At 47.6% G+C, this 26,674-nt stretch overlaps 4 protein-coding genes across 5 annotated transcripts; all 4 read right to left on the reverse strand.

The window, feature by feature from the left end:
• Positions 1 to 349: 349 nt before the first annotated feature.
• Positions 350 to 4,306, reverse strand: LOC101781512 (metal transporter NRAT1). The gene is made up of 13 exons (XM_004951945.2): positions 3,834 to 4,306; positions 3,669 to 3,744; positions 3,501 to 3,541; positions 2,697 to 2,775; positions 2,496 to 2,600; positions 2,299 to 2,408; positions 2,015 to 2,196; positions 1,841 to 1,910; positions 1,586 to 1,759; positions 1,346 to 1,450; positions 1,091 to 1,222; positions 914 to 1,009; positions 350 to 794 (listed from the first exon to the last, which is right to left on the reverse strand). The coding sequence occupies exons 1-13, from the start codon at positions 3,963 to 3,965 to the stop codon at positions 465 to 467; spliced, it is 1,632 nt and encodes a 543-aa protein (XP_004952002.1). The 5' UTR covers positions 3,966 to 4,306; the 3' UTR covers positions 350 to 464.
• Positions 4,307 to 7,250: 2,944 nt separating this feature from the next.
• On the reverse strand, positions 7,251 to 13,127 carry LOC101772606 (beta-glucosidase BoGH3B). Of its 2 annotated transcripts, none has more exons than XM_004954666.3 (7): positions 13,048 to 13,127; positions 12,566 to 12,944; positions 11,571 to 11,775; positions 10,595 to 10,685; positions 8,893 to 9,282; positions 8,621 to 8,725; positions 7,251 to 8,211 (listed from the first exon to the last, which is right to left on the reverse strand). In XM_004954666.3, the coding sequence occupies exons 2-7, from the start codon at positions 12,852 to 12,854 to the stop codon at positions 7,324 to 7,326; spliced, it is 1,968 nt and encodes a 655-aa protein (XP_004954723.3). In that variant the 5' UTR covers positions 12,855 to 12,944; positions 13,048 to 13,127; the 3' UTR covers positions 7,251 to 7,323. The 2 variants fall into 2 exon arrangements, with proteins under 2 accessions (XP_004954723.3, XP_022679129.1); XM_022823394.1 differs by having other exon boundaries at positions 12,566 to 12,959.
• Positions 13,128 to 15,494: 2,367 nt separating this feature from the next.
• LOC101781918 (beta-glucosidase BoGH3B) lies at positions 15,495 to 19,146 on the reverse strand. The gene is made up of 7 exons (XM_004951946.2): positions 19,051 to 19,146; positions 18,658 to 18,973; positions 18,380 to 18,584; positions 17,656 to 17,746; positions 17,158 to 17,547; positions 16,612 to 16,716; positions 15,495 to 16,507 (listed from the first exon to the last, which is right to left on the reverse strand). The coding sequence occupies exons 2-7, from the start codon at positions 18,938 to 18,940 to the stop codon at positions 15,623 to 15,625; spliced, it is 1,959 nt and encodes a 652-aa protein (XP_004952003.1). The 5' UTR covers positions 18,941 to 18,973; positions 19,051 to 19,146; the 3' UTR covers positions 15,495 to 15,622.
• A 1,347-nt stretch (positions 19,147 to 20,493) lies between these two features.
• Positions 20,494 to 26,080, reverse strand: LOC101782321 (beta-glucosidase BoGH3B). Its single transcript, XM_004951947.2, has 7 exons — positions 26,004 to 26,080; positions 25,635 to 25,921; positions 25,160 to 25,364; positions 23,811 to 23,901; positions 23,114 to 23,503; positions 22,917 to 23,021; positions 20,494 to 21,615 (listed from the first exon to the last, which is right to left on the reverse strand). The coding sequence occupies exons 2-7, from the start codon at positions 25,885 to 25,887 to the stop codon at positions 20,734 to 20,736; spliced, it is 1,926 nt and encodes a 641-aa protein (XP_004952004.2). The 5' UTR covers positions 25,888 to 25,921; positions 26,004 to 26,080; the 3' UTR covers positions 20,494 to 20,733.
• Positions 26,081 to 26,674: the final 594 nt, after the last annotated feature.

The raw sequence follows: 26,674 nt of genomic DNA on the forward strand, positions 1-26,674 counted from the left end.
AGCTGTGGTGACGTCTGGGGGAACGATGTACATACGTATAGTGGGGCCCTTTTCGATTCTTTTGAAATAGACATGGGCTGTGGCCATGCTTTGGGCTACACAAAGAAGGCCCACCTGATAAAAGGGCATCTTTAATAGGCCCACAACATTCATTTCTTTTGTCTAACTCTTTCTTATATAAACCGGACTTATCGCGAGTGTGAAATTCTTAAATGGTTAAGAAACAGTTTATGTCATGACATTCTAAAATGGCTTGCACTCTGATGACAGTAAAAGGCCGCCTAAATCAGCAATGGCAAGATGCGATAAGCTACATTCCACTCAAAATAAAAGTAAAACACAGTCATTAAAAAGAATTAACCACAACAGCACAAGCTCTATAGACGGCAATGGACACATCAGCCATAACATATAGTACAACGAGTACGCAGCATCAGCATGGAAGCAAGACCTGCATAGGCAGTCTACATGGAAGCATCAGCCAGGTCCTTCCTGAACGGCGCCGGCTGGTCGGCGTCGGCGGCGGACGCCACGGCCTGCGCGCCGCCGGCCTCCACCTGCCCCTGCGCCCGCTCCGACACCGGCACGTACGTGGACACCGTGTCCCTCCTGAACGTCAGGTAGACGACGAAGACGAGGTAGGCAGCCATGAGCGCGAAGACGACGATGGAGACGAGCGCGTTGGCGTACTTGGGAAGGTGGTTGTGCACCAGCCAGTCCACGTAGGTCCACACCAGGAAGTAGGTGTTGACCACGATGAGCGCGAAGCTCAGGATCCACGCGATCACCACCGTCTGCATCCATGATTCGATCGTCAGTTTATGATGGTGGCGTAATTGTTCATCGTTTTTGTTTCTGGTCAGGCAAATGAACTGGTGAGTAGTTTCAGGTATATCAGTATAAGGAAGCTTACGTAGATGGATTCCTTGAGGGGTCCTACTTTCTTGCTGCTGTTGCAGAACTTGAGGAGAGGGATGAGCGCGAACGGCATCTCAAACGACAGCACCATCTGCAGAGAAAATTTGTACCAGTTATTGCTCAGGTGATTTCCAATAGCGAGTGCTGAAACTGTGTCGAGGGATCATCTTACCGATGAGAAGATGATCAACTTGCCAGCACCAGACGGACCGCTGACAATGGAGACAATGAGGCTTGGGGCAATGGCGATGACTCGTGTGATCAGGTTCCGTACCCAGTTCTTCATCTTCATGTCCAGAAACCCCTGAAAAGAGATCATAAAATGAGGATACTGAATAATGCTCGAGAATGGACAGTGTTGGCTGGGTCAAACAATTTTTATGAACTCGATGACACTTGGATGAGTATTCTCAGTAGTATTGATTACCTGCATGATAACCTGCCCAGCGAATGTGCAACTAATCGTTGTGCTCTGCCCAGAAGCTAGCAGTGCAACAGCATACACCACAGAGCTCGATCTCCCCAAAACGTTCTGAAAGGAAGCGAAGAGCGTGAGTTCATCTATATTTTCTGTGGTCCTAGATGAGCGCTGTTTGTATTACAGGACAACATGCTATAAATATTTTTGAAAGTGGTCACTTCTTAGGTGCTAAATCACCTAACATACCCTGAGCAACATAGGTGCGGACTGCAGAGTAAGGTCACTGCACGTGTTTGAATCGGTTGGAGAAAGATTGTCTGCATTGCAGATGGTTCCCGCGACAACGACCACCGAAACATTGATTAGGAATGCCACTATGAATGCAAGGCTACACTCAATAAGGAAGTATCTGCAAGCAGCCTATCCAAAGCAAACCATTAGCCATTCAGCAGGATAACAACCATGGAATCGTGACAGCATTATTTTGTCAGTGCAACCTACTCTGATGCTTTTAACTGATCGTGGCGTCTTTCTTGAGAGGACAAGGGCAGAGTGCAAGAACAAGTTGTACCTGTATGGCCGTCACAAGTTTGTCGTGTTTGAGGTTTTGAACATGGATCGAATGTGAAACAATCTTAGTGACCACACAGCTTGATGGGTAACAGAATTGCTTACGGTGTGATGATAGCGCCAAATAGGGCAATTGCATTAGCAGCAGCGCCCTTTCCCTGGAGCGAGGGAACAAACATGCCCTTGACGACTTCTTTTGCGGATGGCCTCAGGTAGCTCAACTCTCCGAAGAAGCAAGCCGCCATGGTGAACATGAAAGCAGCTATAATGAACTCCAATTTGCGGGCCTGTGTGGTGCACATAATTAGGCCAAGCCATCAACAAGTTATTACCATTATGAATGTTATGGTAATCATGCAGATATCCAAAAAACAGTAGGGTGTGTGTACCCCGAATCTCTGCACCCCAAGGAGCAAGAGGGTGCTGAATACTGTGAGGATAACTCCAGCCCACACTGGAATCTTAAGCAGTATATTGAATGCAAAGGCTGTGCCCAACACTGCAGTAGCGAAACAATATGTTACTCAATGGCAAACAGAGCACATCCAAAAAAGAAAGAAAGAAAACTAATAGTCTATTGATCAACCTTCAGGGATATCATCAGATATCACTGCAAGCTCCGCGATGATCCACAAGCAAATGTTGACGTAACGTGGGTACTCTTCCCTGCAGAGTTCAGCAAGATGTCTCCCTATACAAAGTTGACCAATAGCATGAATTTGATGAGGCTATGTGCCCATGCAGGATTTGATATACAGAGACCAACATGGTGTTAAGTGAAAGGTACCTGTCTTTACTCCAAGGTTGGCAGCTAGTGTTTGGATCAAAAGTGCAAAGATCATTCCAACTAAGACCACCCAAAGAAGCTATTTATAATAAAATTACATTACAGAGTGAGATGACCAACAAGTATTCAAGATTAAAAAGGAAGAAAAATGACTAGTAAGTTTGCTACTCTGCTCCATGTTGGTCAGTTAAGGTCTGGGGCGCAGCATTGAAAAAAGCATCTTGACGCTAAATAATTGTGGTAACTCGTAGTCCAAATTATGGTACAACCGATTTATAGTAAATTACGACATACAAGAATAGACAAATCAATTCTAGTAAGTCGACTACATTGTTGGCTATTCTATAGCCGGCCATAGAGTATATATATATATATATAGAGAGAGAGAGAGAGAGATAGATAGATAGAGAGAGATGTTTTTAGTTCAGGCGAAATATTATATGCAAACAATGCACTTTCAGCAAGAACTAAAGTATATTAATTTAGCTACGAAGTCAGTAAAAAAAATCTGAATGTTGACAGGTTAGTTGATGAGTGATCTATCAAACTTAAACTTTATATTCTAAAATGGACTGAATGGAACCTCAACTAGAATTTTTCAGACAACAATATCTTTTTCTTTTCTTTTCCTTTTGCACTTACTTTTCAGCTTTTCCAGAAATTTCTCTTTTTGCATCAATTTTGCAATTGAAATTTTCCATTAAGATATTTATGGGTTGGATCACAAAAACTTGACTACAATCTGCTAATTAATTGGTGGACTTAAGGGTCAGTCATAAAAAGAAGCGAAGAACTATGTAGTACCTCATATTTGAAGTCAGCCCCAGCTTGCATGTCAGTTTCCACTGTCAAATCATAGTTCAGAACCACACAATACCACTAAAATTACTTTCTATTTCTTCTTAAAGAAACACTATCACAAATTCACAACAATAAAGATCATGCAGCTCTGAGGAAAGGATGAGAGTTTACAGTTGCTAGGATCCAGGAAGCCAATGGCCACAAGAGCTCCAGGTCCAACATGAGCCAAGAACTTCCTCCATTTTGGCTGTTACCACCAACAAAAATTAGCTGGGGCAGAAACAAAAAAAAGGGACTGAATTAGAACTGCAAACATGGACAAATGTGATTATATACCTGCCCCTGGAATTGCTCATCTTTTTCGAGCTCGACAGTTTTGTCTTTGTGATCTCCAGTGTCACTGCCACTCTGAAGCACACCATGGCGAGCTTCCCGTCCAGTCTCTCCCACCTCACGAGCCCGCTCCATATTCTATACTGGCAAATTGGTATTACCCCTACCACTGAAACTTCGCCAGAGGCTCGCTCTTTTCAACACAGCCCCGTTCTTCTTCTGTATTTTATAGGCCAGAGACGAGTTGAAGACTACCCCATACAGACACTGAAATGTCAAGTACAGTACAACGCTGGGTGAGTAGCTGCCATCATGGTTCCTGCCCTGATTCCTCACCTGTTAGATGCTTTTGAGATCTGAACTCTTGCCTGGGGAAAACGTATGGCTGCGGTTACAATTGAGTTGGTGGGACTAACATAGCAGGCAGCATGTTGTAAAGCGTGCACTGCAGTTTTCACTCACCACACGATCCAATTAATGTGCTTAAGCTGCTCAAAGGCAGCAATTCACTCATACTTCAACAGTCCCAAGCACACAATGATTGATTTGGTGTCGGTTGCTAACCTAGATGTAGGAAATTCTGCTCACCACAGTTTTGGTGAAAATAAAAGGGTGTTTTTTTAAAAAAAAAGATGAAAAGAAATGGTGTCGATGGAAGGTGTGACAAGGCTAATGGTGGCGTGGCACAATTAGATTTGAGAAGGCCATCACCAATAAGGCAATAACTAACACATCGAAATTGCATGACTCAATGCAAGGGGAACAAACAAAAGGAATTGAGCTTTTTTTACAGTGCACAGCACTACCAGGTAGTAGTATAGAGTATAAGCTATTTTTTAGTATGTGTAAAATTATAATTAGCACAATATATATTATTCGGGGATTTTCCGCACGGCATTTTCCCGCTCGGCCATCGCCACCGCCTGCACGCGGCGCCCGTCTATCTCCCAACAATACCATTTTACATATTTCCAATCATACCCCTATATTATCCATACTACTCATGCATACTACCTGTACTACAGTTCAGCTTAAGGTTTTAGTAGTATACAATTAATCTCAACCGTCGGATCCTTACATGCGAGTCCTTTTTGAACAGTAGTATAAGGTAGTATTCGTAAAAGAGTTCAAAAGAATTAGATTTAGGAATCAAACATCTAGGCATAAAGATCCATGGATAACATGAATCTGGTCAACTGTTGAATGCGGTAATCTAACTACTAGAAAATTTAAGTACCTTGTATGTACGTCCATAATGATAATGAGTCTCAAGTCCTCCAATACTTGGGCTCATGTATGGAGTGTAGTCTGTTCTTTTACAAATAAAAAAACTAGGTGTTGTCAGGAAAAGCAGTAAACACCTAAATGCTACCAATGTGCCTTTTATTGGCTGTTTCCTGCCGAACATTTGGAGCCTTACGGGCAGCCCTCTTTTGGTGAAGGCAACCTGGTAGAAGAAGAAGAAGCTCAGACCTGGTACAGCCCACACCTGTGTATTATATGCATATCGTAGCCATGCAGGTGATATCCTTAAGAACATGCACGGCAACAGATGAAAAGACAAGAAGTGCACTGTCACATTGTATTAAAAACTCTATGATTAGGGGCCTTGAACTTCCTCTTTGTTGGAATCCACACTCTATTCATCAACTTGGAACTAGGAATGAGAGAGCGTGATATACTGATACGATATCCGCTCCATGGAGGGTTGACGATATTCCAATCCGTAGACCATGTCTCATCGATTGCCGATGATATTTTGAAAGAAGAGTGGAGTTGTTCCTATCAGTGCTACTTTTCAGTCAGCTCACCTTATCAAAATGAACGGAGCATTGGATGTATTACTAAAAAAGCACTAAATTATTCGGTTGCATACTAGTGAGCACTGTAACTTTAGTAATCAAAAGCGACTGATTGAGGTGTCCCTTGATACCTCGAACGGCTAGCCTGGCTGCCTGGAGTTCATGTGCAGCTACATGTACAAAAGGTGGCCCAAGAAATATCGAACCGCATCATCCAGAAATCATGGTGAGACCGCGAGGGGGCAGATGTGCGAGAGGGAAGAGGTTAGGATGCTTACCAACAAGAAGGCAAGAAGCCTATGGAGACTTTTGTACAGAAAACCACTGCTACGGCTCCAATGCACCTGCAGCAGCAGAGGTGGAAACATCAATGGTAGTATGGTACTCCCCCACGTAACAACACTATCAGAAACGTGGATTGGTGAGATCCGTACTCCATACTGATCACGGGCGCATGAGCGACGTAGCCATGGTCTGCATGGAGCTCTGGGACGAAGGCCCATCGATGGCATTGTGGCATTGCATTGGCGTGTCTCCTGCCGCTCGGTGATCACCATTGTCTGCGGCTGGCAATATGAGCCACACGCACTGCCGCCTAATGCCGTGGCCATGCAGTGCACAGTGGCCGTCGTCAGTCGTCGCGCACGGGCCACGGGCGTGGCAATGCCGGTCACGCATTCCGTCGAACGGTTGGTGGGCAGGTGGTGGCCGCGCCCTGGACGGCGACGCCCACGCGACACATCATCCAGCGCCGGCATCCACACGGAGACCTCGAACGACGCTGCAACCGGCCGGTCGACGCAAAGGTTCCGTGGTGACCAGCGTCGCCAGCCCAGCAACGGAGGGTGGGAGGAGCTGCACCGTGCCGGACCACCTCGAAGGCGGAAGGCTGCAGCAAGCGGCCTCTCCCGCCGTTTCCCCCGCGGTCCCCAGTGCGGCGCTGATCTCGAAGCTAATTAAGCGCGTGGGATGGCGCGTGCTTGCTTGGTGCCGTGGCATGGCAGCAGCAGCATCCATCATCAGCGCGGCGGTTCGTTCGAGCTCGTATAAAAAATGGCAATTAGCAACCGAGTTCCGGGGAGCGAGGCTCGAGTCGATTGGAGCCATCGTCTTCGTCTTGGCTGATCGATTTCTTCAGCTTCCTCCTCGCTCGCAGCAGCACGTGGAGATGGAGGTTCTCCATGGTGGCGCCGCCGGAAGCTCCTCATGCTTGGCTATCTTTCATCTCCGGCGATCTGCCGCCTGTCCTATGCTCAAGCTTCCTTTGCTTCCGATTCCGCACCATCGCAGATGGACAGGCCAACGAAATGTTTTTTTATTAAACGGGCACCCTATTTTTCAAGCGTCACTCGAAATTAGCCTCTTTGGGCATCACTTCAGGAACACGCTGTGGAGGACCTAAGTGGGCTGGTTGGTTGGTGCCTTGTTGGGCTTTGCGTTTGCCATGCCACTCTAGGAAACTGTTGGGCCAGGAGCCCAGGATTACTAGTGCAAGGTCAGACAGAACTGCTGAACACTGACGAGAACAAGGCTAGCTTCAAACAACTTACATCGAGACCTAGGAAGCTACATATTCAAATTTCAAAGTTTAGTAATGTTTCAAATACCACTGCAAGGATCAACTAAAACGGTCTGAACTACCTAGCCAAAATTCAAATCAAATGAGGTAGTGCATGTTCCAGCAGAACTAATTAATAACCTGCCCACGGCTGCGTCTCGAGCCCGAACCCGAACGGGAACAGGGGGTCGTAGTGCGCGTCGCCGGCGTTCATCGGCAGCTGCTCCGCCGACCGGAACCACGTCCGCGAGAGCTTCCCGGTGAACCCGTAGTCGCCGAACAGCACGTCGGCGACGCCCTGCCCCTCCGTCCCCGGCAGCCACGCCGCCACCAGCGCGTCGACGATTCCAATGTACGGCTCCACCACCAGCGGCCTCCCGGAGACGAGCACGACGACGCACTTGATGCTGCCGCACACGTTCCAGATGACGTCGGGCCCGGGCGCCGGGATGGTGAGGTTGAGGTTGTCGCCGAACGTCTCGGCGTACGGCGGCTCGCCGACGACGACGATGGCGTAGTCAAAACGGACCTTGTTCTGCTGCATGAAGCCGGCGTCGGGGTTCTTGGCGTAGACGACGTCTATGGCGGGCTCGACGGCGCGCTTGATGCCGTCGAGCATGGTGGTCCCCGCGGTTAGGTTGTTCCCGGTGAGGCCCTGCCAGGTGATGGTCCAGCCGCCGCACTGGCTGCCGAGGTCGTCGGCATGGCTGCCGGCGACGAGGATGCTGCCTCCGTAGGCCTTCTTGGGCAAAGGTAGCAGCGGTTTCTCGCCGGGCTTGCCGTTCTTGAGCAGGACGAGGGACTTGCGCACGGCCTCGCGCGCCAGGTCGCGGTGCTCCTGCTTGCCGAGCTCGCCGGTGAGGCTTGGGTCCGCGTAGGGGTGCTCGAAGAGGCCCATCGTGAACTTGACGCGTAGGATACGGCGGACGGCGTCGTCGATGCGGCTCATCGGGATCGTGCCGTTCTGCACCAGCAGTGTGAGGTCGTCGATGAACTCCGTGTACCTGTACGGGATCATCACCTGCGATGCACAACATGCATATAAGAATCCTTTGCTTATGATTATTTGCTTTGTTTGGTGAACTGTTATCTTTACTTTTATTAGATCACTTTTAAAGCTGAACTTATTGTAAAAGATTGTTTTGCGAACTGTTATCTTTATTTTTATTAGATCAGTTTTAAAGCTGAACTTACTGTAAAAAAATTAGTTTTGTGCGGTCGACGAAAACAATTCCATTTTCTAAAAAAAGTATCCAAGTTGTTTTTTTTAATTAATGGGGAGATGGATCATGGGCAGGTAAGAACTACATTGGGTAGTTAGTAGATTAAATGGAGAGAAATCAACGATTGAGATAAGTCATGTGATCATATATTCACATGTACACATGATTTTGCATTTTTCAATATAGTAGTGTTCACCCAGGTTATACCATGTCGATGCCGGCTAGGATCCCCAGCTTGACGGACAACACGTAGTCTGCATGTTGAGGGGTCGTCAACCTATCGATCCCTTCGTAGTCGGAGATTACAAAACCCTAAAATGGAGATAAGCATTGTAATTCTAGAGATGTCCATTATACATTGATGTCAATTGAGATCAATGTGATATTGCCATGTTCAATAAGAATCTTTTTTGTTCATCATGGAGCATATATGGAATGGAACATTTAACAAAAGGTAAATTGTAATGACAGTGACAAACCCTGAACCGGAGTTTCGTTTTGAGGAAGTCGGTGACGAAAGGACGGTTGGCGTGCATCTTGACCCCATTGAGGCTGGAGAACGAGACCATGACAGTGGAGACACCACGGATGACGGCGTTGTAGTAGGGCGGCATGTGGATGCTGAGCAGCTCGTGGAAGGTGGCCACCGTGTTGTTCTCGTTGATGCCATTGGTCGTGCCGCCATCGCCAACGTAGTGCTTCGCGCATGCCGCGACATTGCGCTGCCCGGAGACGGAAGGAGCTCCAAGGCGTCCGTTCGCCGGAATCTCTCCTTGGAAGCCTGATATGATGGATGTCATCTGCTGGACGAGCTTGGGGTCCTCGCTGAAGCTCTCATAGCATCGGCCCCACCTTGGGTCTCTACACACCTATATTCAAAATTAAGTGATGATCAGAGGTTCAGAGCATTATATTTTTGGTCCTATATGTGCATTATTAGGAATGATGGGTCCCCCCTAGAGGCGGCCCACTTGTATTCAATGGTATTCAGTTGAATACCCATTATTTTTGAAAAAAAGTTCATATATATAGTGTATTCTAGGTATATGTATAGAAAAAAAAAATAAAGACACAGTAAAACAAAACAAAAAGGCCTACCGACGGACATCTTCCCTCTCGAGCTCTCCATGGCCCAATTTGCCACTCGGCCCACTCGCCACTCGGCCTCTCTAATCAGCCAGGCCACGCATAGCAGAGGCGCACAGGCACCTGGGCACAACACGCACAAACCACACATCCTGACATCCACATCCAGGCGCCTCTGCTTCAACCCTAGCCGACGGCGGCCGGCGGGGAGGGCGGAGCTCGGCGACGGGAAGGGGGAGAGTGGAGCGCCGGAGCTCGGAGGCTTGCACCGTTGCGCGGAGCGGCGACAGTGGCACCGCGGCAGCCGCGCCACCTACTGGACGAGGATGGCCCGGCGCCGGGCGGCCGGCGCTATTGGACGGCCGACGGGCGGCGCCGCGGCGGCGCACTCCTCCGCGACCCGCGTGGCCTCCGCGTGGCGCGTGACCGTGTCCCGGACTCCCCGTGACCCATCCCCGACCGCGTGGCTTGGCTGATTAGAGAGACCTGATTCCTCTGATTGTTTGTAAAATTGTCAAATTGAGGTGAGCATGTAGCATATAATTTTTCTCTGTTGTGAGCGGAGCAGCATCCTGTGCACTTTTGTGATCATTCATGTCTACTAGCAAACATGTTGACCATTTAGGCCTACCTTTTCCATTATTTTTTTTCAAGAATACGTAGGAGAGCTGCGTATCTTTGTATTAAGAAGAAGAGAATAGTTCAAATTACAACGCGGGCCTCCCGGGCACACGCACATGGTTCAGTTTTCATAGGTATTACATTTCAGAAACAAACATCCGGAGGGTTGTGGCCTTAACACGTTATCAATTTTATTAATCAATGATGCTACCACTTAATTCTATGTTATAAAACAATAATTTAGGCTGTCAATTTTTTTTCTTGCCATCTGCAATTTTGAATACCCATGGTCCAAATCCTACGCCCGCCTCTGCCCCCCCTATTTTTGAAGGAATTAGACATTGTTTCTGTCAAATTTCTACAAGTAATCTTGTCTACAAATAATTAAGCTTCTACCTAGCTTAAACGGCATATGAATATGATTGTGTTCAAGTAAATAAAGGTGATGTTAAGGATGCAGGCTTGGTTGATTACCGCAATACATGGCGCGAAGACATATGGGATTCCAGTGGCCCTGACCTCAAGAGCAACCGCTGCTCCAATCTTCTGCACTAGCTCTGGATCTCTATAGAATGAAATTGATTCACAACATTGGTAAATCTTATTAGTTCATGATATATTTACAGTATTACTGCTAACATTTGCTAGTAGAATAGAATCAAGTTGGATTTATGTCTGTTAAACTTTATCGGTGAATATAATCAAAATGGGGATAGGATAAGTCTAACAACTTTGAGTGACCATGTGCAACTTGAGAGTTTACGGATCTTGATAAGTACACGGGAGAAGGTTAGGGACTACTTATAAGATTCACTCAAATTTTAATTTGCCATCGGGAAAAATTTAAGCTATTGATTCCCGCTAGCTCTCCATTTGAAATCGCACTGTTTAATTTACTGAACTGTGAGGGTCACGTGCGAATTTATTTGGTTATCATTCAGTATTACTAGAGATTTGCGGCTAATTCAAACGACCTATAAAGTACAGGTTAAATTACAACTAAGTGGGCCAAGTTGATCGAGTTGCCGTCTTGGTACATTTAATAACCTTTCTTCAAATTTTCTCCAAGTGGTATATTCAAATTGTCATTTCAGAATTGCATATCGTCTAGCTATCTTGTTCTTGGTGATTTCATAAAGTTTCTCTCGGTCCGTTCTTAACTACTTATTGACAGTACTAGCTAGTTACACTGACTAAAAATAATGTGTGCGTACGTTACGATCATGTTGAAGCAACCCATCTGTCCCACAAAGTTAATAATGTAATTAGATTAATATTCAAAAAATGCTTTCCCATACATAATCAGTAGTTTTATATCACATAAATATAAAAATAGTATTATATGGAGTAATTGTTGGTCGAAATCTTGTCCTAACTAAAGGAAAAACGTCCTGCAATATTCCAAATGGACCCAGTAGAAAAGAGTAGTGAAGGACCGCGAGCAATTCACCTGGTGCAACCAAGGCCGATATTGTGGGGGAAGATAGTGGCCCTGTAGACGTTGTTGTGGCCGTGGACGGCGTCGATGCCGTAGAGCATGGGGATCCCGAGGCGCGAGGACAGCGCACCCCGTTGGATCTCGTTGACCATCCGCACCCACTCCGCCGGCGCTGCGTTGGGAGACGGGACGCTGCCGCCCCCGCTCAGCACGCTCCCTGCACGCATGCAGAGATGATCGATGCGTCGTTGATAACAGCAGCATGCGTTTTTTTGTTTCTGTTGACCTCTCGATTTTAACGTCTCGATGCTTAAAACTGACAGGTCTATTTTACTACATTCAGTGGTTCACTTTATCCGTTTAAACATCTGTCTCTCTGTAATGAAGTTTCGTTCTCACTAGTTAGTATGCTTATATTCGGATTTACATTAAGCTTAGATAAATAGAGAGAAGAAGCAGCTTCATCCAGATGAGACTAGATGTGCTCCGTGAACCTTAAAATTAGTAAAAAAAAGGGTTCATTTTACTTACCTCGTCCACTTCCGTTTAACCTTGTGACCAAAATTTAGGTTTAATTTACTCCACTCAACTATTTTAGCTGCCCAATCTACCCCAATAAAATTTGTCTTTTTTTATTTCTTCATGTACAAGTTGGATTTTGAGTTCAAATTTTGTCGAGTGACTTATAACATAATGCCCAAAATACATTACAATTTTTTCACGATTGAAGTTTTGTATCACTAAATATTCCTGATCTATGAAAATAACCAAAATATCTTAATATATTTTTCTACTATGCGCTATCATGTTCCCTATCTACTCAGAAAATTTGGATTTAAAATTTAATTTGTATGTTGAGAAATAAAAAAAGACAAATAATGATTGGACAAAGCGGACTTTTTCCAATTAGAATTAAATGCTACTATGTGAAATCTATGAAATAACAACATCATGCATGGCTGTATGCTGAGCTTATGTACACGGTATCGGCATGAAAACATACGTACCTATGAAGTAGTTCCGCATGACGTCGGCGGTGGCGTTCTCCCGCTCGATCTGTGACATCTGGCCGATCTTCTCCGCGAGGGTCATCCGCCGCAGCAGGTCGTTGATCCGCGTGTTCAACGGCTGCTTCGGGTCCTTGTACTTGGCGGCGCCGCCGTACCGGTGCTCCCCTCCGCCGCCGCCGCCGGACGCCATTGCCGCCGCTGCAACGACGACACAAGCGAAGTACCACAAGATCAACGGCGCCGCAACACCGGCCCAGCTGCGGCTGCGACTCTTCTTCACCACCATGGCTGCCTATGGGCCAGCAGCTCAATGCAGCTCGCAAGCTCTCCGGCTGTCAAATGATCGGCGCTGGCGTTAATCTGTTCCAACTTCCAACTACATTGTTAATTACTGTATCAGAAACAAGAGAGGAGATTATTTGCACAAGCAGAACCAATCTCATAGTGAAGAAACAAAGAGAGAGAAGCTAGCAGTTTACCACTGACGCAGTGTCTAACTGCTTGAGCTTGAGCGGTATCAGATTCAGACACAAGCTCGCTGTCACCACACTACTGTCTGAAATGGAGTTGTTCTTGGCTGGTCCCTCTGTGTATGCATATTTATTGGCTAGATTGGTGTGATCTAGTGGCCGTATTCACTGAACACGTAGGCCAATTTGCAGTTTAAATTACCTAGGAGTTTGGAAGACAAAATGAATGGATAAGGGCACGTTCAACGGTCAGATGGCGCCCGTCTTTTTACTGCCACGTATACAGATTCATCCAACGTGTACAGCGATTAGTGAGGAAAGAGAAGCGAGCCGTCGTCTCGCGAGACGACGGCCGCGGCCCGTGCTCCGAGAACAAGAAGACGGCTCGACGCGCATTGTACGCACCGTCTTCTCCAGATGACGCCGCCGGCCGATCTGCTACGGCACGCACCGAGGAAGCAGGGATAGCGTCAAAAATTAATCCCCGCGAGCGTCTACTTCCCCCTGCTCACCGACCCACCAGCGCCGGGAGTAAGCCACCGAGCTGCTCGCGTCGCGCCGCTTGCCGCCGGCGGCCGCGTGATGCCTACAAGATAAGCTTCCACCCGTGAAACCTCGGTCTCCGATCGAAGCGGCCGCTTTCCCTTTCCACATGCATCCACTTCACACATACATGCGCCAGACAATAAAGATTCGGAGAAAAAAGAACCAGGGAATGAGAAAGATCTGTAGAGAAAAGGAACACGAACAGAACAACTCGCTGATATGATGCTCTAGTTTGCACTTTGCAATCCCTCCTACTAGATAAATGTTTCCTCCTGGAGCCGCCCTTGCCGCCACAGAGCAGTCCGGCCAACCTAGCATCCCAGGTTCCCAGCTTGCAATGACCCTTTGGTTCAGGCAGCCAGGCAGAAGAGATGAGAGCTTCTGGAGTTGGATGATGAGAGGCTGAGAGTGACGGGATGGCGAAGAGAAAGAGGATAAGGCTCATGGCTGCATGTGTTCGTGATACAAAATTCAGCGATTGCATTTTTTTCATTGCCAAATATTTTTATCATGGTTATGCTTTATCAAACAAGAAACAAAATAGCGTAAAAAGATCATAGTTATACTTGATCATCATGATTTACGAGGTACAAACATAAATTAAATAATTTACGGACAACATAATAAACAACTCATTGTATCAACTGTCTATTTGCTATCTATGTGTGATGTGGCAAATACTTGCAGACAAAAGCCATCTAAACCGTTGTACATACCCTAAATTTGCTGCTTGGAGTGAGAGCCTTTGCATGATTTCTCAGGCCACTCTCAATGGGAGTTTCATTCTCCATAAATGATATGCCACGTAAGCAAATATGGTGACATGGCATTGGAGTTATGAAGAGAGAGATGAAATGAGTTTCATGGGATGAAACTCAGTTCGCACAATTACCAAAATAATGAAACTCTTCTATGTATCTATTGAGAGATGGAGTTTCATTTCATCCCATTCCATATCCAATTATATGCTTCCACATCATTCATGAATTAAATATTATGGGTAGTCTAGGAATGAAATGAAACTTTGCATTGTAGAGGATGTTTCATTCATGATTTTATTGCACTCTAGATGATGTGGCAGCTTTGGTAATTGTACGATGAAACTGGTAATTGAGAATGGCCTCAGGAAACGTTTGACCGGCCACTTCTCTGCAGGCTGCAGCTGCCACCATGACACGTGTGCCATGCCCCTTCCTGCTTCAACATGCGAGTGAGTCCGCCGTATGTAGCAACCTTATCAAAGATATACAATCACTAAAGTGTGATTGTAATTATATTGTACCGCTGATTGACAACATCGAGCTAATATTTAATTTGTTTCAAAACCATCTTAGCAGTCAATTTTGAGCTTCTGTTGGGTTCAGCTCAAACGTTCATGCTCCTGTGTCTTATATTTGTTGTCGGTGCTAGTCATGCAGCTTATAAATTAATGCAAGGTTGCTAGCAGGCTCCCTTATGGTCCCGCCATCAAGAAATGATAAAAAATAGAGTAAACCAACTATTTCTTTTTGAACATCTCAAGGACAAGGGATAACAAAGCCTAAACAACTAATTCATAAAACTTCACAGAATCATTTTCAAGGAAAATTTTTCTAGAAAATATCTTTTAAGAAAAAACTTTTCAAGAAAACAAAAAGCTTTTCTATGAAATGTTTTTACAAAAAAATGTTTCCTAAAACAAATGTCAAAAAAAATTTCAAAAATATTCTATTTGGAAACCACTTATTGTCGTACTGGCCTAGGCTCTCCTGGGTGCAAAGTCACATCTTCTTGTTGCCAATTGCGTACCGTCCTGCACCAACCTCTAACCTCGTTCACTCTATAAAGTGAGATCATTATAGTATTCATAAGCTTATTATGTTTGTATCACTACTTCATAGTTCAACTAAACATAAAAAATCCGGAACCAATTAACCAACGAGTCTATTCTCATCATTAAGGGCCTGTTCGGATTTTACAGGAAAGTCTAAGAATTTAGCTCAAATTTGAACTAAATTTCCAATACTTCCAATGAGATACCGCAGCTCCAAAACACCCTCTAATATGTCGACGGCTTTGTCTCAAGCCCAAAACCAAACGGGAACAATGGATGGTAGTGCGCGTCGCCAACGTTCATAGGCAGCTGATCCACTGACCGGAACCACGTCCTCGACAGCTTCCCGGTGAACCCGTAGTCACCGAACAGCACGTCGCTTATGCCCTTCCCCTCCGTCCCCGGCAGCCACGCCGCCACCAGCGCGTCGATGATGCCGATGTACGGCTCGACCACCAGCGGCCGCCCGGAGACGAGCACGACGACGCACTTGATGCTGCCGCACACGTTCTGGATGATGGCCGGCCCGGGCGCCGGGATGGTCAGGTTCAGGTTGTCGCCTGACGTCTCGGCGTAGGGATGCTCGCCGACGACAACGATAGCGTAGTCGAACCGACCCCTGTTCTGCTGGATGAGGCCGGCGTCGGGGTTCTCGGAGAAGACAACATCCGTGCCAGGCACGACGGCGCTCTTTATGCCGTCGAGGATGGTGGTCCCGGCGGTGAGGTTGTTCCCCGTCATGCCTTGCCATTTGATGGTCCAGCCGCCGCACTGGCTGCCGAGATCGTCGGCGTGGCTGCCGGCGACGAGGATGCTGCCGCCGTGGGCCTTCTTGGGCAGCGGCAAGAGCGGTTTTTCGCCGGGCTTGCCGTTCTTGAGGAGGACGAGGGACCTGCGCACGGCCTCGCGCGCCAGGTCGCGGTGCTCCTGCTTCCCGAGCTCGCCGACGAGGCTCGTGTCGGCGTAGGGGTTCTCGAAGAGGCCCAGGGTGAACTTGACGCGGAGGATCCGGCGGACGGCGTCGTCGATCCGGCTCATCGGGATGGTCCCGTTTTGCACCAGCGTCATGAGATCGTCCCTGAACTCCACGTACTGATACGGAATCATGACCTGGGACATTCGTGACTCATGGTTAACCAAACTATATATACCTTGCCTAACCTTCTCCAACTCCAATAAGAGAACGGCCAGTAGGGACTGGAGGTGCTCCTTACCATGTCAATGCCAGCAAGGATACCCAGCTTGATGGAGAGAGGGTAGTCAGCATGTTCTGGGCTTGTGATCCTATCAAGTCCTAGCCAATCCGAGATTACAAAACCCTGAAACATAAAAGTGAGAATTTTTTTTAAAGCCAACCTACTCCATCTTTTTCAATCCATTTCGAAATGTACGTCGTTTTAGTTTTGTTTTGAGTCAAAATTCTTTAACTTTGACAAGATTTATTTTGATGCACTAGCTATCAAGACAAATTTCACGGTGAATTTAATTAAAATGATTTAATGTTGTTGAAGGTGGCGCATTTTTGTACAAACTTTGTTAAAATTAAATAAATCTTGGAATAGATGGATCTAGATTATACCCAGTTTTGCTACCTTTAAAGTGTTTTAATCTGTTCATAATCCAGTGTAGGAACATAAGAAACATAGTACTAATCATACCAGCAACTAGTTTCATGTGCCAATTAAATTCACCATCATCGAAGTAATTAATTTGAGCCTCTTGCTAGCTTCCAACAAAATGGTGCCAAATGGTTAACATACCCTGAATCGAAGCTTGTTTTTCAGGAAATCAGTGACGAGGAAGCGATTGGCGTGCATCTTGATCCCGTTCCAGCTCGAGTACGAGACCATGATGGTGGAGACGCCTTGGATGATGGCATTGTAGTAGGGTGGCATGTGGATGCCGAGCAACTCATGGAAGGTGGCCACCGTGTTGTTCTCGTTGATCCCGCTTGCCGTGCCGCCATCGCCGACATAGTGCTTGGCGCATGCAGCCACATTGTGCTGGCTGGCGATGAACGGGGCTCCTCGCCAGCCGCCCGTTGGGATTTCTCCTTGGAAGCCGGAGATGATGGAGGCCATCTGCTGCACCAGCTTGGGGTCCTCGCTAAAACTCTCGTAGCACCGACCCCACCGAGGGTCTCTGCACACCTACACAAAAATCAATCAAGAAATCATAAGTGTATTGGTTGGGCGCAAGTTAATTGTATACTTTGTGAAATTAGGAGGCTTAATTTTAGCATGATCATGACTACACACCGCCAGGCATGGAGCGAAGATGAAGGGGATTCCGGTGGCCCTGACCTCCAATGCAACTGCGGCTCCAATCTTCTTTGCGAGCTCAGGGTCTCTGAACCAGCAATTAAACAATGCTTGATATTGATAAATAAAAAGGTCGCCACACATCACCGTCAAATTTCTTTTTCATGGCCCATTAAATTCCTATGATAATAGAACAACCATGTATTTAGTTCTCCCTCTATTTAGGATGATATATAATAGAACAGGCTAGCTAGTCTATATACATATGAAGATATAGTACTCTCTCTATAGTCTCCAAACACCACTCGTTTTGGACAAGGATTTGGTCAAACTATTAAAATTTGACTACAACCGGTAATTTTAAAGTATTTATTTTTCAAAAACTCCGGTCATTTGCATAGGGTTATCTTAAAAAGTGTATTTTTGTAATATCATACATGTTGATTTTATAAAAATACTATGAAAGAAAATAGTAGTCAAATCGTATTTTGTAGGCCGTATTATTGTCCTAAACAACAAGTATTTACAGACTGGAAAAGTATAGTATCATAACAACAAGTAGTATCAATTATCGATGGAGACAGACAAAAGGACAAATCCTCATTGATGCCAAAAGCATCGGCATGTGGACACTTCAGATCTTCGATCTGAATGAGCAGCGATTCGATTAATTTGTGGTATACAAAGACTCGGATCGGGAGGGTCAATTTTGGACGGTTACCTGGTGCAGCCGAGGCCGACGTTGTGCGGGAAGACGGTGGCCTTGTAGACGTAGCCGTGGCCGTGGACGGCGTCGATGCCGAACATCACCGGGATCCCGAGGCGCGTCGACAGCGCTGCGCGCTGTATCCCCTCCACCATCTTCACCCACGCCTCCGGCGGCGCGTCCGCCGCCGGCACGCTGCCTCCGCCCCTCAGCACGCTCCCTGCAGAGCCGTGATGTGCTTACTGGCAAAGGTTTAAAGGATTTCGAGAATTTCTAGGAGCTATGCTACGCACCTATGAAGTAGTTGCTGATGACGTCGGCGGTGGCGTTCTCCTGGTCGATCTGGGACATCTGCCCAATCTTCTCGGCGAGCGTCATCCGCCGCAGCAGGTCGTCCACCCGCGTGTTCAGCGGCTGCTTTGGGTCCTTGTACTTGGCGCCCGGCCCCCTTTTGCCGCCTCCGGCGGCCGCGGCCGCCATTGCCACCGGAGCAACGCAGCCACATAACTGAACCAAGAGCAAGGCAGCAGCAGCGACCACCCTGCCCCAGCTACTACCACCTCCAGGGACCCCCATGGCTCAGCTCAGCGGTTGCGGTGATTTCTTCAGCTGCAAAGCAACAAGAAGCATGCAGTTAACATAACAGTATATGACAAGCAAGATCTGCAAGAAGCGAGAATGCGCACGCTGCAGCTTTGGTTGTACTAGCGTCAGTGTGGACTGGAGTTCCCGGCTTCCTGCTGGGTGGCTTCCTCATGGTTCGTGTTTGTAGTGTGACTGTGTGAGTGACCACGCGTAGCCATACAAAAACTTAGTAGGTGAGCTTGACCCGGAGATCACGTTGTCCAGTGCTAGAAACAGGGCGGATTCAGATCGGTCAGGTATTTCTTGTGCAGGTGATATATTCTATGCAATGCAAACCATTATTCCCTTGGTGCAAGAATTTTAAAAAAGGCAGATTCGGCAACCGTATCTGCATAAAAAAATTCTGAACATGTTCAGTAGCTAGTCCATGGGTGATATATCAACCTTCCAAATTACATGTTCTTGTTTTTTTCCTTGTTCCTTTTACTTTGCAACTTGTTAGAAATTTTTCTCCTTTCCATCGACTAGCTAGAGCCTAGATGCCATGCTTCTTTACAAACGTTTGACTGGCCAACATTTGTTTCCAAATCAAAGGACCTATTTGGCAGAGATTTTAGAGCAGCTCTTAAGCTGATTCCACGTGAATAGCTCTTCAAAGTCTAAACATTTTTTTTTTGAGAAGTGCTTCAAGGCTAATTCCGTGAAGTGATTCTATGAAATCGGGTGCTGAAAAAATAGTTTCTCCTGATTCACTCCTTACTCTTTATATTTAAAATTTAACCTAAAGAAATATAGAGACTCACTTTCAGATACAGAATCACTTCTCTCAAAAAATCACTTCTTATAGTGAATCGGAATTAAGAGGACCTCTACCAAATAGGCCCAAAGCGTTCCTAAATGGTGTAGAATTGCCAATAAATTTGAAGACAGCCTGCTAATAAAAATAATGATTGGAATTGTTTAGAATTTGCATGGTTGTGTAATTTTTATAAAACTTTGCTATTATATTAGCTTGGATAGCGTATACTAACTCCATTCTCAAATATACGACATATAAGACAAGTAAATTAATTCATCTTTAAGGACAGTGGGAGTACTTTCCTTCCCAAGCAGAGTCCGCTACCGAGGAAATGTGGTTCCGAACCTTTCATGACTTTTCGGTGGGCTACTATAGCGCGGGGTAGCATGCAACAGTTCAAACTAAAAAATTGCGTGAAAACAACCTTGATTATTAATGAATTTTAAAGCAGGCACAATATAGTTATGAGTTGATAACTGTTAGCCCTAAACATTGGTGCCCTAGTGAAATTATTTTTTAAAAAACTAATACACATAACCCCCACGTTTTATATGCTTACTTTCTTAGTCAAACCAATGGTGGTTGTTGTTGGCCACAGCTGCAAGATTTGGTAACGAGTTGTTACATCATACGGTAGTGAACCCTACTTAACTTTAGCCAAATCAGTTCCCTCTTAACTTTAAGTCAATCACTAGTTTCAAATGAGCAAGATTTGAGCATAAGAGCACAGTCACATCCATAAAGAGAGCCCATTACATTACTCCGGATCTTATTGGTCCTTTTTCAGATGCAAACTACGGAGATCAACTACAACGGACTAGCTAAGTAAAATACAAATGGTTTCCCGGAAGAAATTAACCCGTGACGACTCTCCCCTCACCATTAACGGTACGGTTTTGTTTGGATTGATGGTTTTCCACCGCGAAGTTTTAAAATTTAGCTCAAATTCCAAAACTTCCAATGAGATACCGCGAATCCAAACACCCTAATATGTCGACGGCTGAGTCTCGAGCCCGAACCCAAACGGGAACAATGGATCGTAGCGCGCATCGCCGACGTTCATGGGCAGCTGATTCACCGACCGGAACCACGTCCTCGACAGCTTCCCGGTGAACCCGTAATCGCCGAAAAGCACGTCGGCGACGCCCTGTCCCTCCGTCCCCGGCAGCCACGCCGCCACCAGCGCGTTCATGGTGTTGATGTACGGCTCGAGCACCAGCGGCCGCCCGGAGACGATGACGACGACGCACTTGATGCTGCCGCACACGTTCTGGATGATGGCCGGCCCCGGCGCCGGGATGGTGAGGTTGAGGTTATCGCCAAACGTCTCGGCGTACGGCGGCTCGCCGACGACGACGATGGCGTAGTCGAACCGGGCCTTGTTCTGCTGGATGAACCCGGCGTCAGGGTTCTCTGAGTAGACCACATCGGTGCCGGGAACGACAGCGCGCTTGATGCCGTCGAGGATGGTGGTCCCGGCGGTGAGGTTGTTCCCGGTGAGGCCCTGCCAGGTGATGGTCCAGCCGCCGCACTGGCTGCCGAGGTCGTTGGCGTGGCTGCCGGCGACGAGGATGCCGCCGTAGGCTTTCTTGGGCAGCGGCAGCAGCGGCTTGTCGCCGGGTTTTCCATTCTTGAGGAGGACGAGGGACTTGCGCACGGCCTCGCGCGCCAGGTCACGGTGCTCCTGCTTGCCGAGCTCGCCGGTGAGGCTAGGGTCGGCGTAGGGGTTCTCGAAGAGGCCCATGGTGAACTTGACGCGGAGGATCCGGCGGACGGCGTCGTCGATGCGGCTCATTGGGATTGTGCCGTTGTTCACCAGCAGTGTGAGGCCGTCGATGAACTCCGTGTAGTTGAACGGGATCATGACCTGAAACATGTGCATCATTATGTTAAAACAACAACTAGTTTAATAACTTGTTGTAAACTTTATTTTTATATTAATTTGGTATCTTGTCTAATCAAAATTTGTCAGTACAAGATAATTTATTGGTCAAAATGTAGTAGCCTTTTGAAATGCAGGGACTATTAAATTAGAGGCAATTCCTTGCAAGCCACTAAAAAAGTTCTCCATTACATATGTACCATTAAAAAGTTCAAGAGCCCCACATGCCATCAAGTCAAATATTCATTGGGCCTCAGTGCCACTTCCATCAGGTTTTGGAGTTAAAGTCTCCGTTGCATTCCCATTCTTTACAAAAATGACTACAATACCCTTCTTCACCGATTTTGATTACCGCTGCTCCATTGTCGCCGCCGGCGACCATCACCAGCCATTGCCGCCCCCACAACCCCGCGCTCTTGTTCGCATATCCGTGCCCCCCTTCCCTAGCCACATCGCTACTCCCCGACGGGCCTCATTGTCGACATGACATTGTACGACGCACGTGGGCCCGCAGGTGGGAGCTCGATGGGCCCGCTGGCGGCGGCAGTCGAGGAGGCGTCGGAGGGTGCAGGGGACAGCTCCCGGAACACGGCCGTGTGGGCGACAACGGGGAGCGTGTCAGGCGCCAGCTCGGACAACTCGACCTCTCTGGCCTGGTGGCGCTGGTTGGCTGAGGCTAAGGCGGCGGACGCCGTGACGGCCGCAGTCACCCAAAGCATGAGGATCCGGTGGCAGCGCCTGGGCATAGGCTTGCTCGCGGAGGCGGCAGACATGAAGGAGGGCACGGACGTGGCGCAGGCGGCGTCCAAGGAGGAGGAGGAGGACGCAGGTTGCGGCGGTGGGATGAGGATGTTGAAGAAGCCCCTGCACGGGTGGGGCGAGAGGGGTCCCTCCACTGCACGGTCTTGTGGGCATGGCGGCCACCGATGAGGCCATGGCCATGGCCTCGAAGGCCAAAATGGAACAGGAGTAGGAGAGGAGAGAGGCGGGAGCCGAGCCGGGGGAACGGTCAGAGGAGAGGAGAGGAGAGAGATCGAAAGGGAGTAGAAGGGTAAAATGGTTATTTTATCTTGCTGTTAGCTTCCATTTTACCTAAACTAGACGGCAGTGGCATTGAAGTTCAGTAAAAAAAAATGATCCAATGGTACGAGAGGCACTAGAATTTTTTAATGGTAGAAGGGCAAAATGGTTATTTCATCTCGCTGTTAGCTTTCGTTTTACCTAAATTAAACGGCGGTGGCATTGAAGTCCAGTAAAAATAGAGGTATCAGAATTTTTTTAATTACCATATCAATGCCTGCGAGGATCCCCAGCTTGATGGACAGAATGTAGTCAGCATGTTCAGGGGTTGTGATTCTGTCAAGTCCTTGCCAGTCTGAGATCACAAAACCCTGAAAATTGTTGGTACAATTAAGTAAACTTGACGATCATATACCGAACTGTTTCAAGTGAAATTCCCATGTGTTTAGTTTCCTATAAGTACCCTGAACCGGAGCTCCTTTTTGAGGAAGTCGGTGATGAGGAAGCGGTTGGCGTGCATCTTGAGCCCGTTCCAGCTGGAGTAGGAGATCATGACGGTGGAGACGCCCCGGATGACGGCGTTGTAGTAGGGCGGCATGTGGATGCTGAGCAGCTCGTGGAAGGTGGCCACCGTGTTGTTCTCGTTGATGCCGTTGGTCGTGCCGCCGTCGCCGACGTAGTGCTTGGAGCACGCCGCGACGTTGCGCTGCCCGGCCATGAAGGGGACGCCCAGGGTGCCGCCCGCCGGGATCTCGCCCTGGAAGCCCGAGATGATGGAGGTCATGTTCTGCACCAGCTCCGGGTGCTCGCTGAAGCTCTCGTAGCAACGGCCCCACCGAGGGTCTCTGCACACCTGCACAAATATGAATGAATTATTAAGTGCTCCCTCTAGCAAAAAAGAAGTATAATTTCAGGCATATTGATTAGTAGAAAACGAATATATATATATATATTAATTAGTATAAAATGAATTAAAGTATACACTAGCCAAGGTGTAATGTTTCTAGACTGTTTCTTCAATACAAATTTTCTAGTTACACAATTTCTAAAGTTTAAGCATGTTGACTACCTACACCCAACCCAAACGATAAATTCTTCTGCGATTGCTGTAATAGGGAGCAGTTAATTTTCAAATGTTAATTATAGTAAATTCTACTTACCGCAACGCATGGCGCAAAGATGTACGGGATACCGGTAGCCCTGACCTCCAGTGCAACTGCAGCTCCAATCCTCTTTGCTAGCTCTGGATCCCTGGAACCAGAAAATCATATATACTCAAGTCTATGTGATTGAACATAATTTACAACTCCATTACCCATCTCATGCTACATTAACCCAGACGAAATACCATTCCCTGATACCCGAAGAAGTGTCACATCGGAGACCAGATATGTTCCTAATCATTTACATCTGGAACATAATAAGGGCTCGTTTGGCAGGGCTGCGGCTGTGGCTGAAACAGCGGCGGCGGTGGATTCTTCGATGAAGCAATTTTTTTTTGCTTCGGCTTGTCCGGATCAAAAAACATTTGGCAAAATGGCTTCTCCTAGATGTGCAACATGGATAAAAATGTGAAATGTCCATAATGCCCTTCCTTATTTTTTCTTTCCTTTTTCCTTTTTCTCCGTTCCTTCTTTTTTCTCTTTCCTTCATTTCTTTATCTCTCTTTCTTCACGTAACGCCACTCCCTACGCTTGCATCCGCTTGCATTCTTTTTTTTCGCCGCTTGCCTTATCCGCTCACCCTACGCTCCAGCACGCGCCGCCAGCCACCTCCGCCTCGCGCCCACTGCCGCGGCCGTCCTCCGCCTCACGCCCACCGCCGCGGCCGTCCTCCGCCTCGCGCCCACCGCCGCGGCTGTCCTCCGCCCCTTGCCCACGTCGCCGGCCATCCTCCGCCCCTTGCCCACGCCGCCAGCCATCCTCCGCCCCCGCGCCCGCGCCGCCACCGATGACGTCCTCCGGCCTCCTTTCGCCCACGCCCGTGCCATCCTCCGACCCCGTGCGCTCGTGGCCAAGGGGGATTTTGGCTCCACGAAGGGGACGAAGCCGCAGGGAGCCCTTTTTTTTTGGGCTTCTTCTCCCTCTCCTGGCTCCTCTCAGCGAGATTTTCGGGGCTTCAGTTATGAAGCCGTTTCGTTCATCACCATTTGGTAGGGCTTCTCAAGAAGCCGGTGGTGAAGCCGGTTGAAAAGCCCTACCAAAGGGGACCTAAGTATAGCTCAACACAAGGGTCACAATTAACTACTACATTACCGTCTAAAAGCATACGCCAGTATGCTAATGATGGTAGTTATTTGTGACTAGAAGGATACGATTAATAATTATGGATGCATCCAGCCAGACAAAAAGGTCAACTCTCTTGATGCCGAGCAACGTGTATCAGCTATTCGAATCTTATCCTACCACAACTAGGAGTAGGTCAATGTAGAAGGTCGATGATGGAGATAATTTTAAGTATACAAAGACTGAGATGCATGGATCGGATGGGGTGATCATTAATTGCATACCTGGTGCATCCGAGGCCGACGTTGTGGGGGAAGATGGTGGCCTTGTAGACGTTGCCGTGGCCGTGGACGGCGTCGATGCCGTAGAGCATGGGGATCCCGAGGCGCGTCGACAGGGCGCCGCTCTGCATCCCGTTCACCATGCCCACCCACGCCTCCGGCGGCGCGTTCTTCTCCGGCACGCTGCCTCCGCCGCTCAGCACGCTCCCTGCACGCCGGAGCAAGCGCGTTCGCCATTATTGCACGCTTGCCAAATCCAAATGATATTCGTATTTTAAAAAGGCAGCTTAACCCAGGTGATGGGATCGTGTTTATGTTAGACTACACATTTTCGTTGACTTGGGTCTGTGCGTCAGTAATGGTGATCTGGAGTGATACCACTAGTTTACATTTGATCTGTCCTCACTGTCCAGGGTTAATTAGTACAAAATAGACCTAGCTTGGACCTAGCAATGGCAGTATGGCACTTCTTACGTACCTATGAAGTACTTGTTGATGACGTCAGGGGTGGCCTTCTCGCGCTCGATCTGCGACATCTGCCCGATCTTCTCGGCGAGGGTCATCCGCCCAAGCAGGTCGTCGATCCGCGTGTTGAGCGGCTGCGACGGGTCCTTGTACCTGTCGGCGGACTTCATGGGCAACGGCGCGACGCAACCGAACAGCTGCAGCAACAGCAGGAAGGCAGCTGCAGTGGTCATCACCCTACCACCTCCTCCACCAGGGACCCCCATGGCTCACCTGATCAGGGTTTCTTTCTTGACCTAGCTGCAACAGCATCAGTTCCACAGTCAGCAACGTCTACGAGAAGAGTTGCGTGATTGAGACCATGCAGAGAATGAGAGCTTACAGAGGATGTAATGAGCACTATCTACGAGACTGCTGCACAGTGCGAGTCTCACTGCAGGGCAGTGGAGTGTGGCCGTGTGGGGCTGTGTGGAGTGGAGCTCGCTTGGAGGGTGTTTTTATGGACAGGTCAGCGAGCAAGCGCTCGTACAAAATATCTGGTGTGTTCAGTCGAGATCACGTTAGTTTGAGTTGGAGTCTGGGCATATGAATCATATAAAAAGGTCCAAGATTCCTTCTTTTAGATGAATTGCTGAAGATTTCTGACATTACGATTACTCTACGTAGAGTGGCGCCTCACATGGTGAATTTCTTATAACCAGAGTAAACTCTTTATACTGTATGCTAAGACGGTGCCTAAAAATGAAGAGCAACTTGATCTTATATCAACTTGTGCACGTTTTCACTACTCTATGGAGTGCGTATGGGAGTGCATGGTCCAGGAATTAGGCGTACTGGAAGACATAGTTTATGCTATCACTACCGGAAACCTTAAATTCGCCGAGTGTTTTCTTTTTGCCGAGTGTTTTTTTTCGGACACTCGGCAAACAAGCTCTTTGCCGAGTGCCACTCCAAAAACACTCGGCAAAAAAAAACACTCGGCAAATAGGGGCTTTGCCGAGTGTCAAATGGAAAACACTCGGCAAGCCCCTTGTTTGCCGAGTGTCAAAAAAC

The sequence above is a fragment of the Setaria italica genome, chromosome I (genome assembly GCF_000263155.2).
Source record: "Setaria italica strain Yugu1 chromosome I, Setaria_italica_v2.0, whole genome shotgun sequence".
Taxonomy (NCBI): domain Eukaryota; kingdom Viridiplantae; phylum Streptophyta; class Magnoliopsida; order Poales; family Poaceae; genus Setaria; species Setaria italica.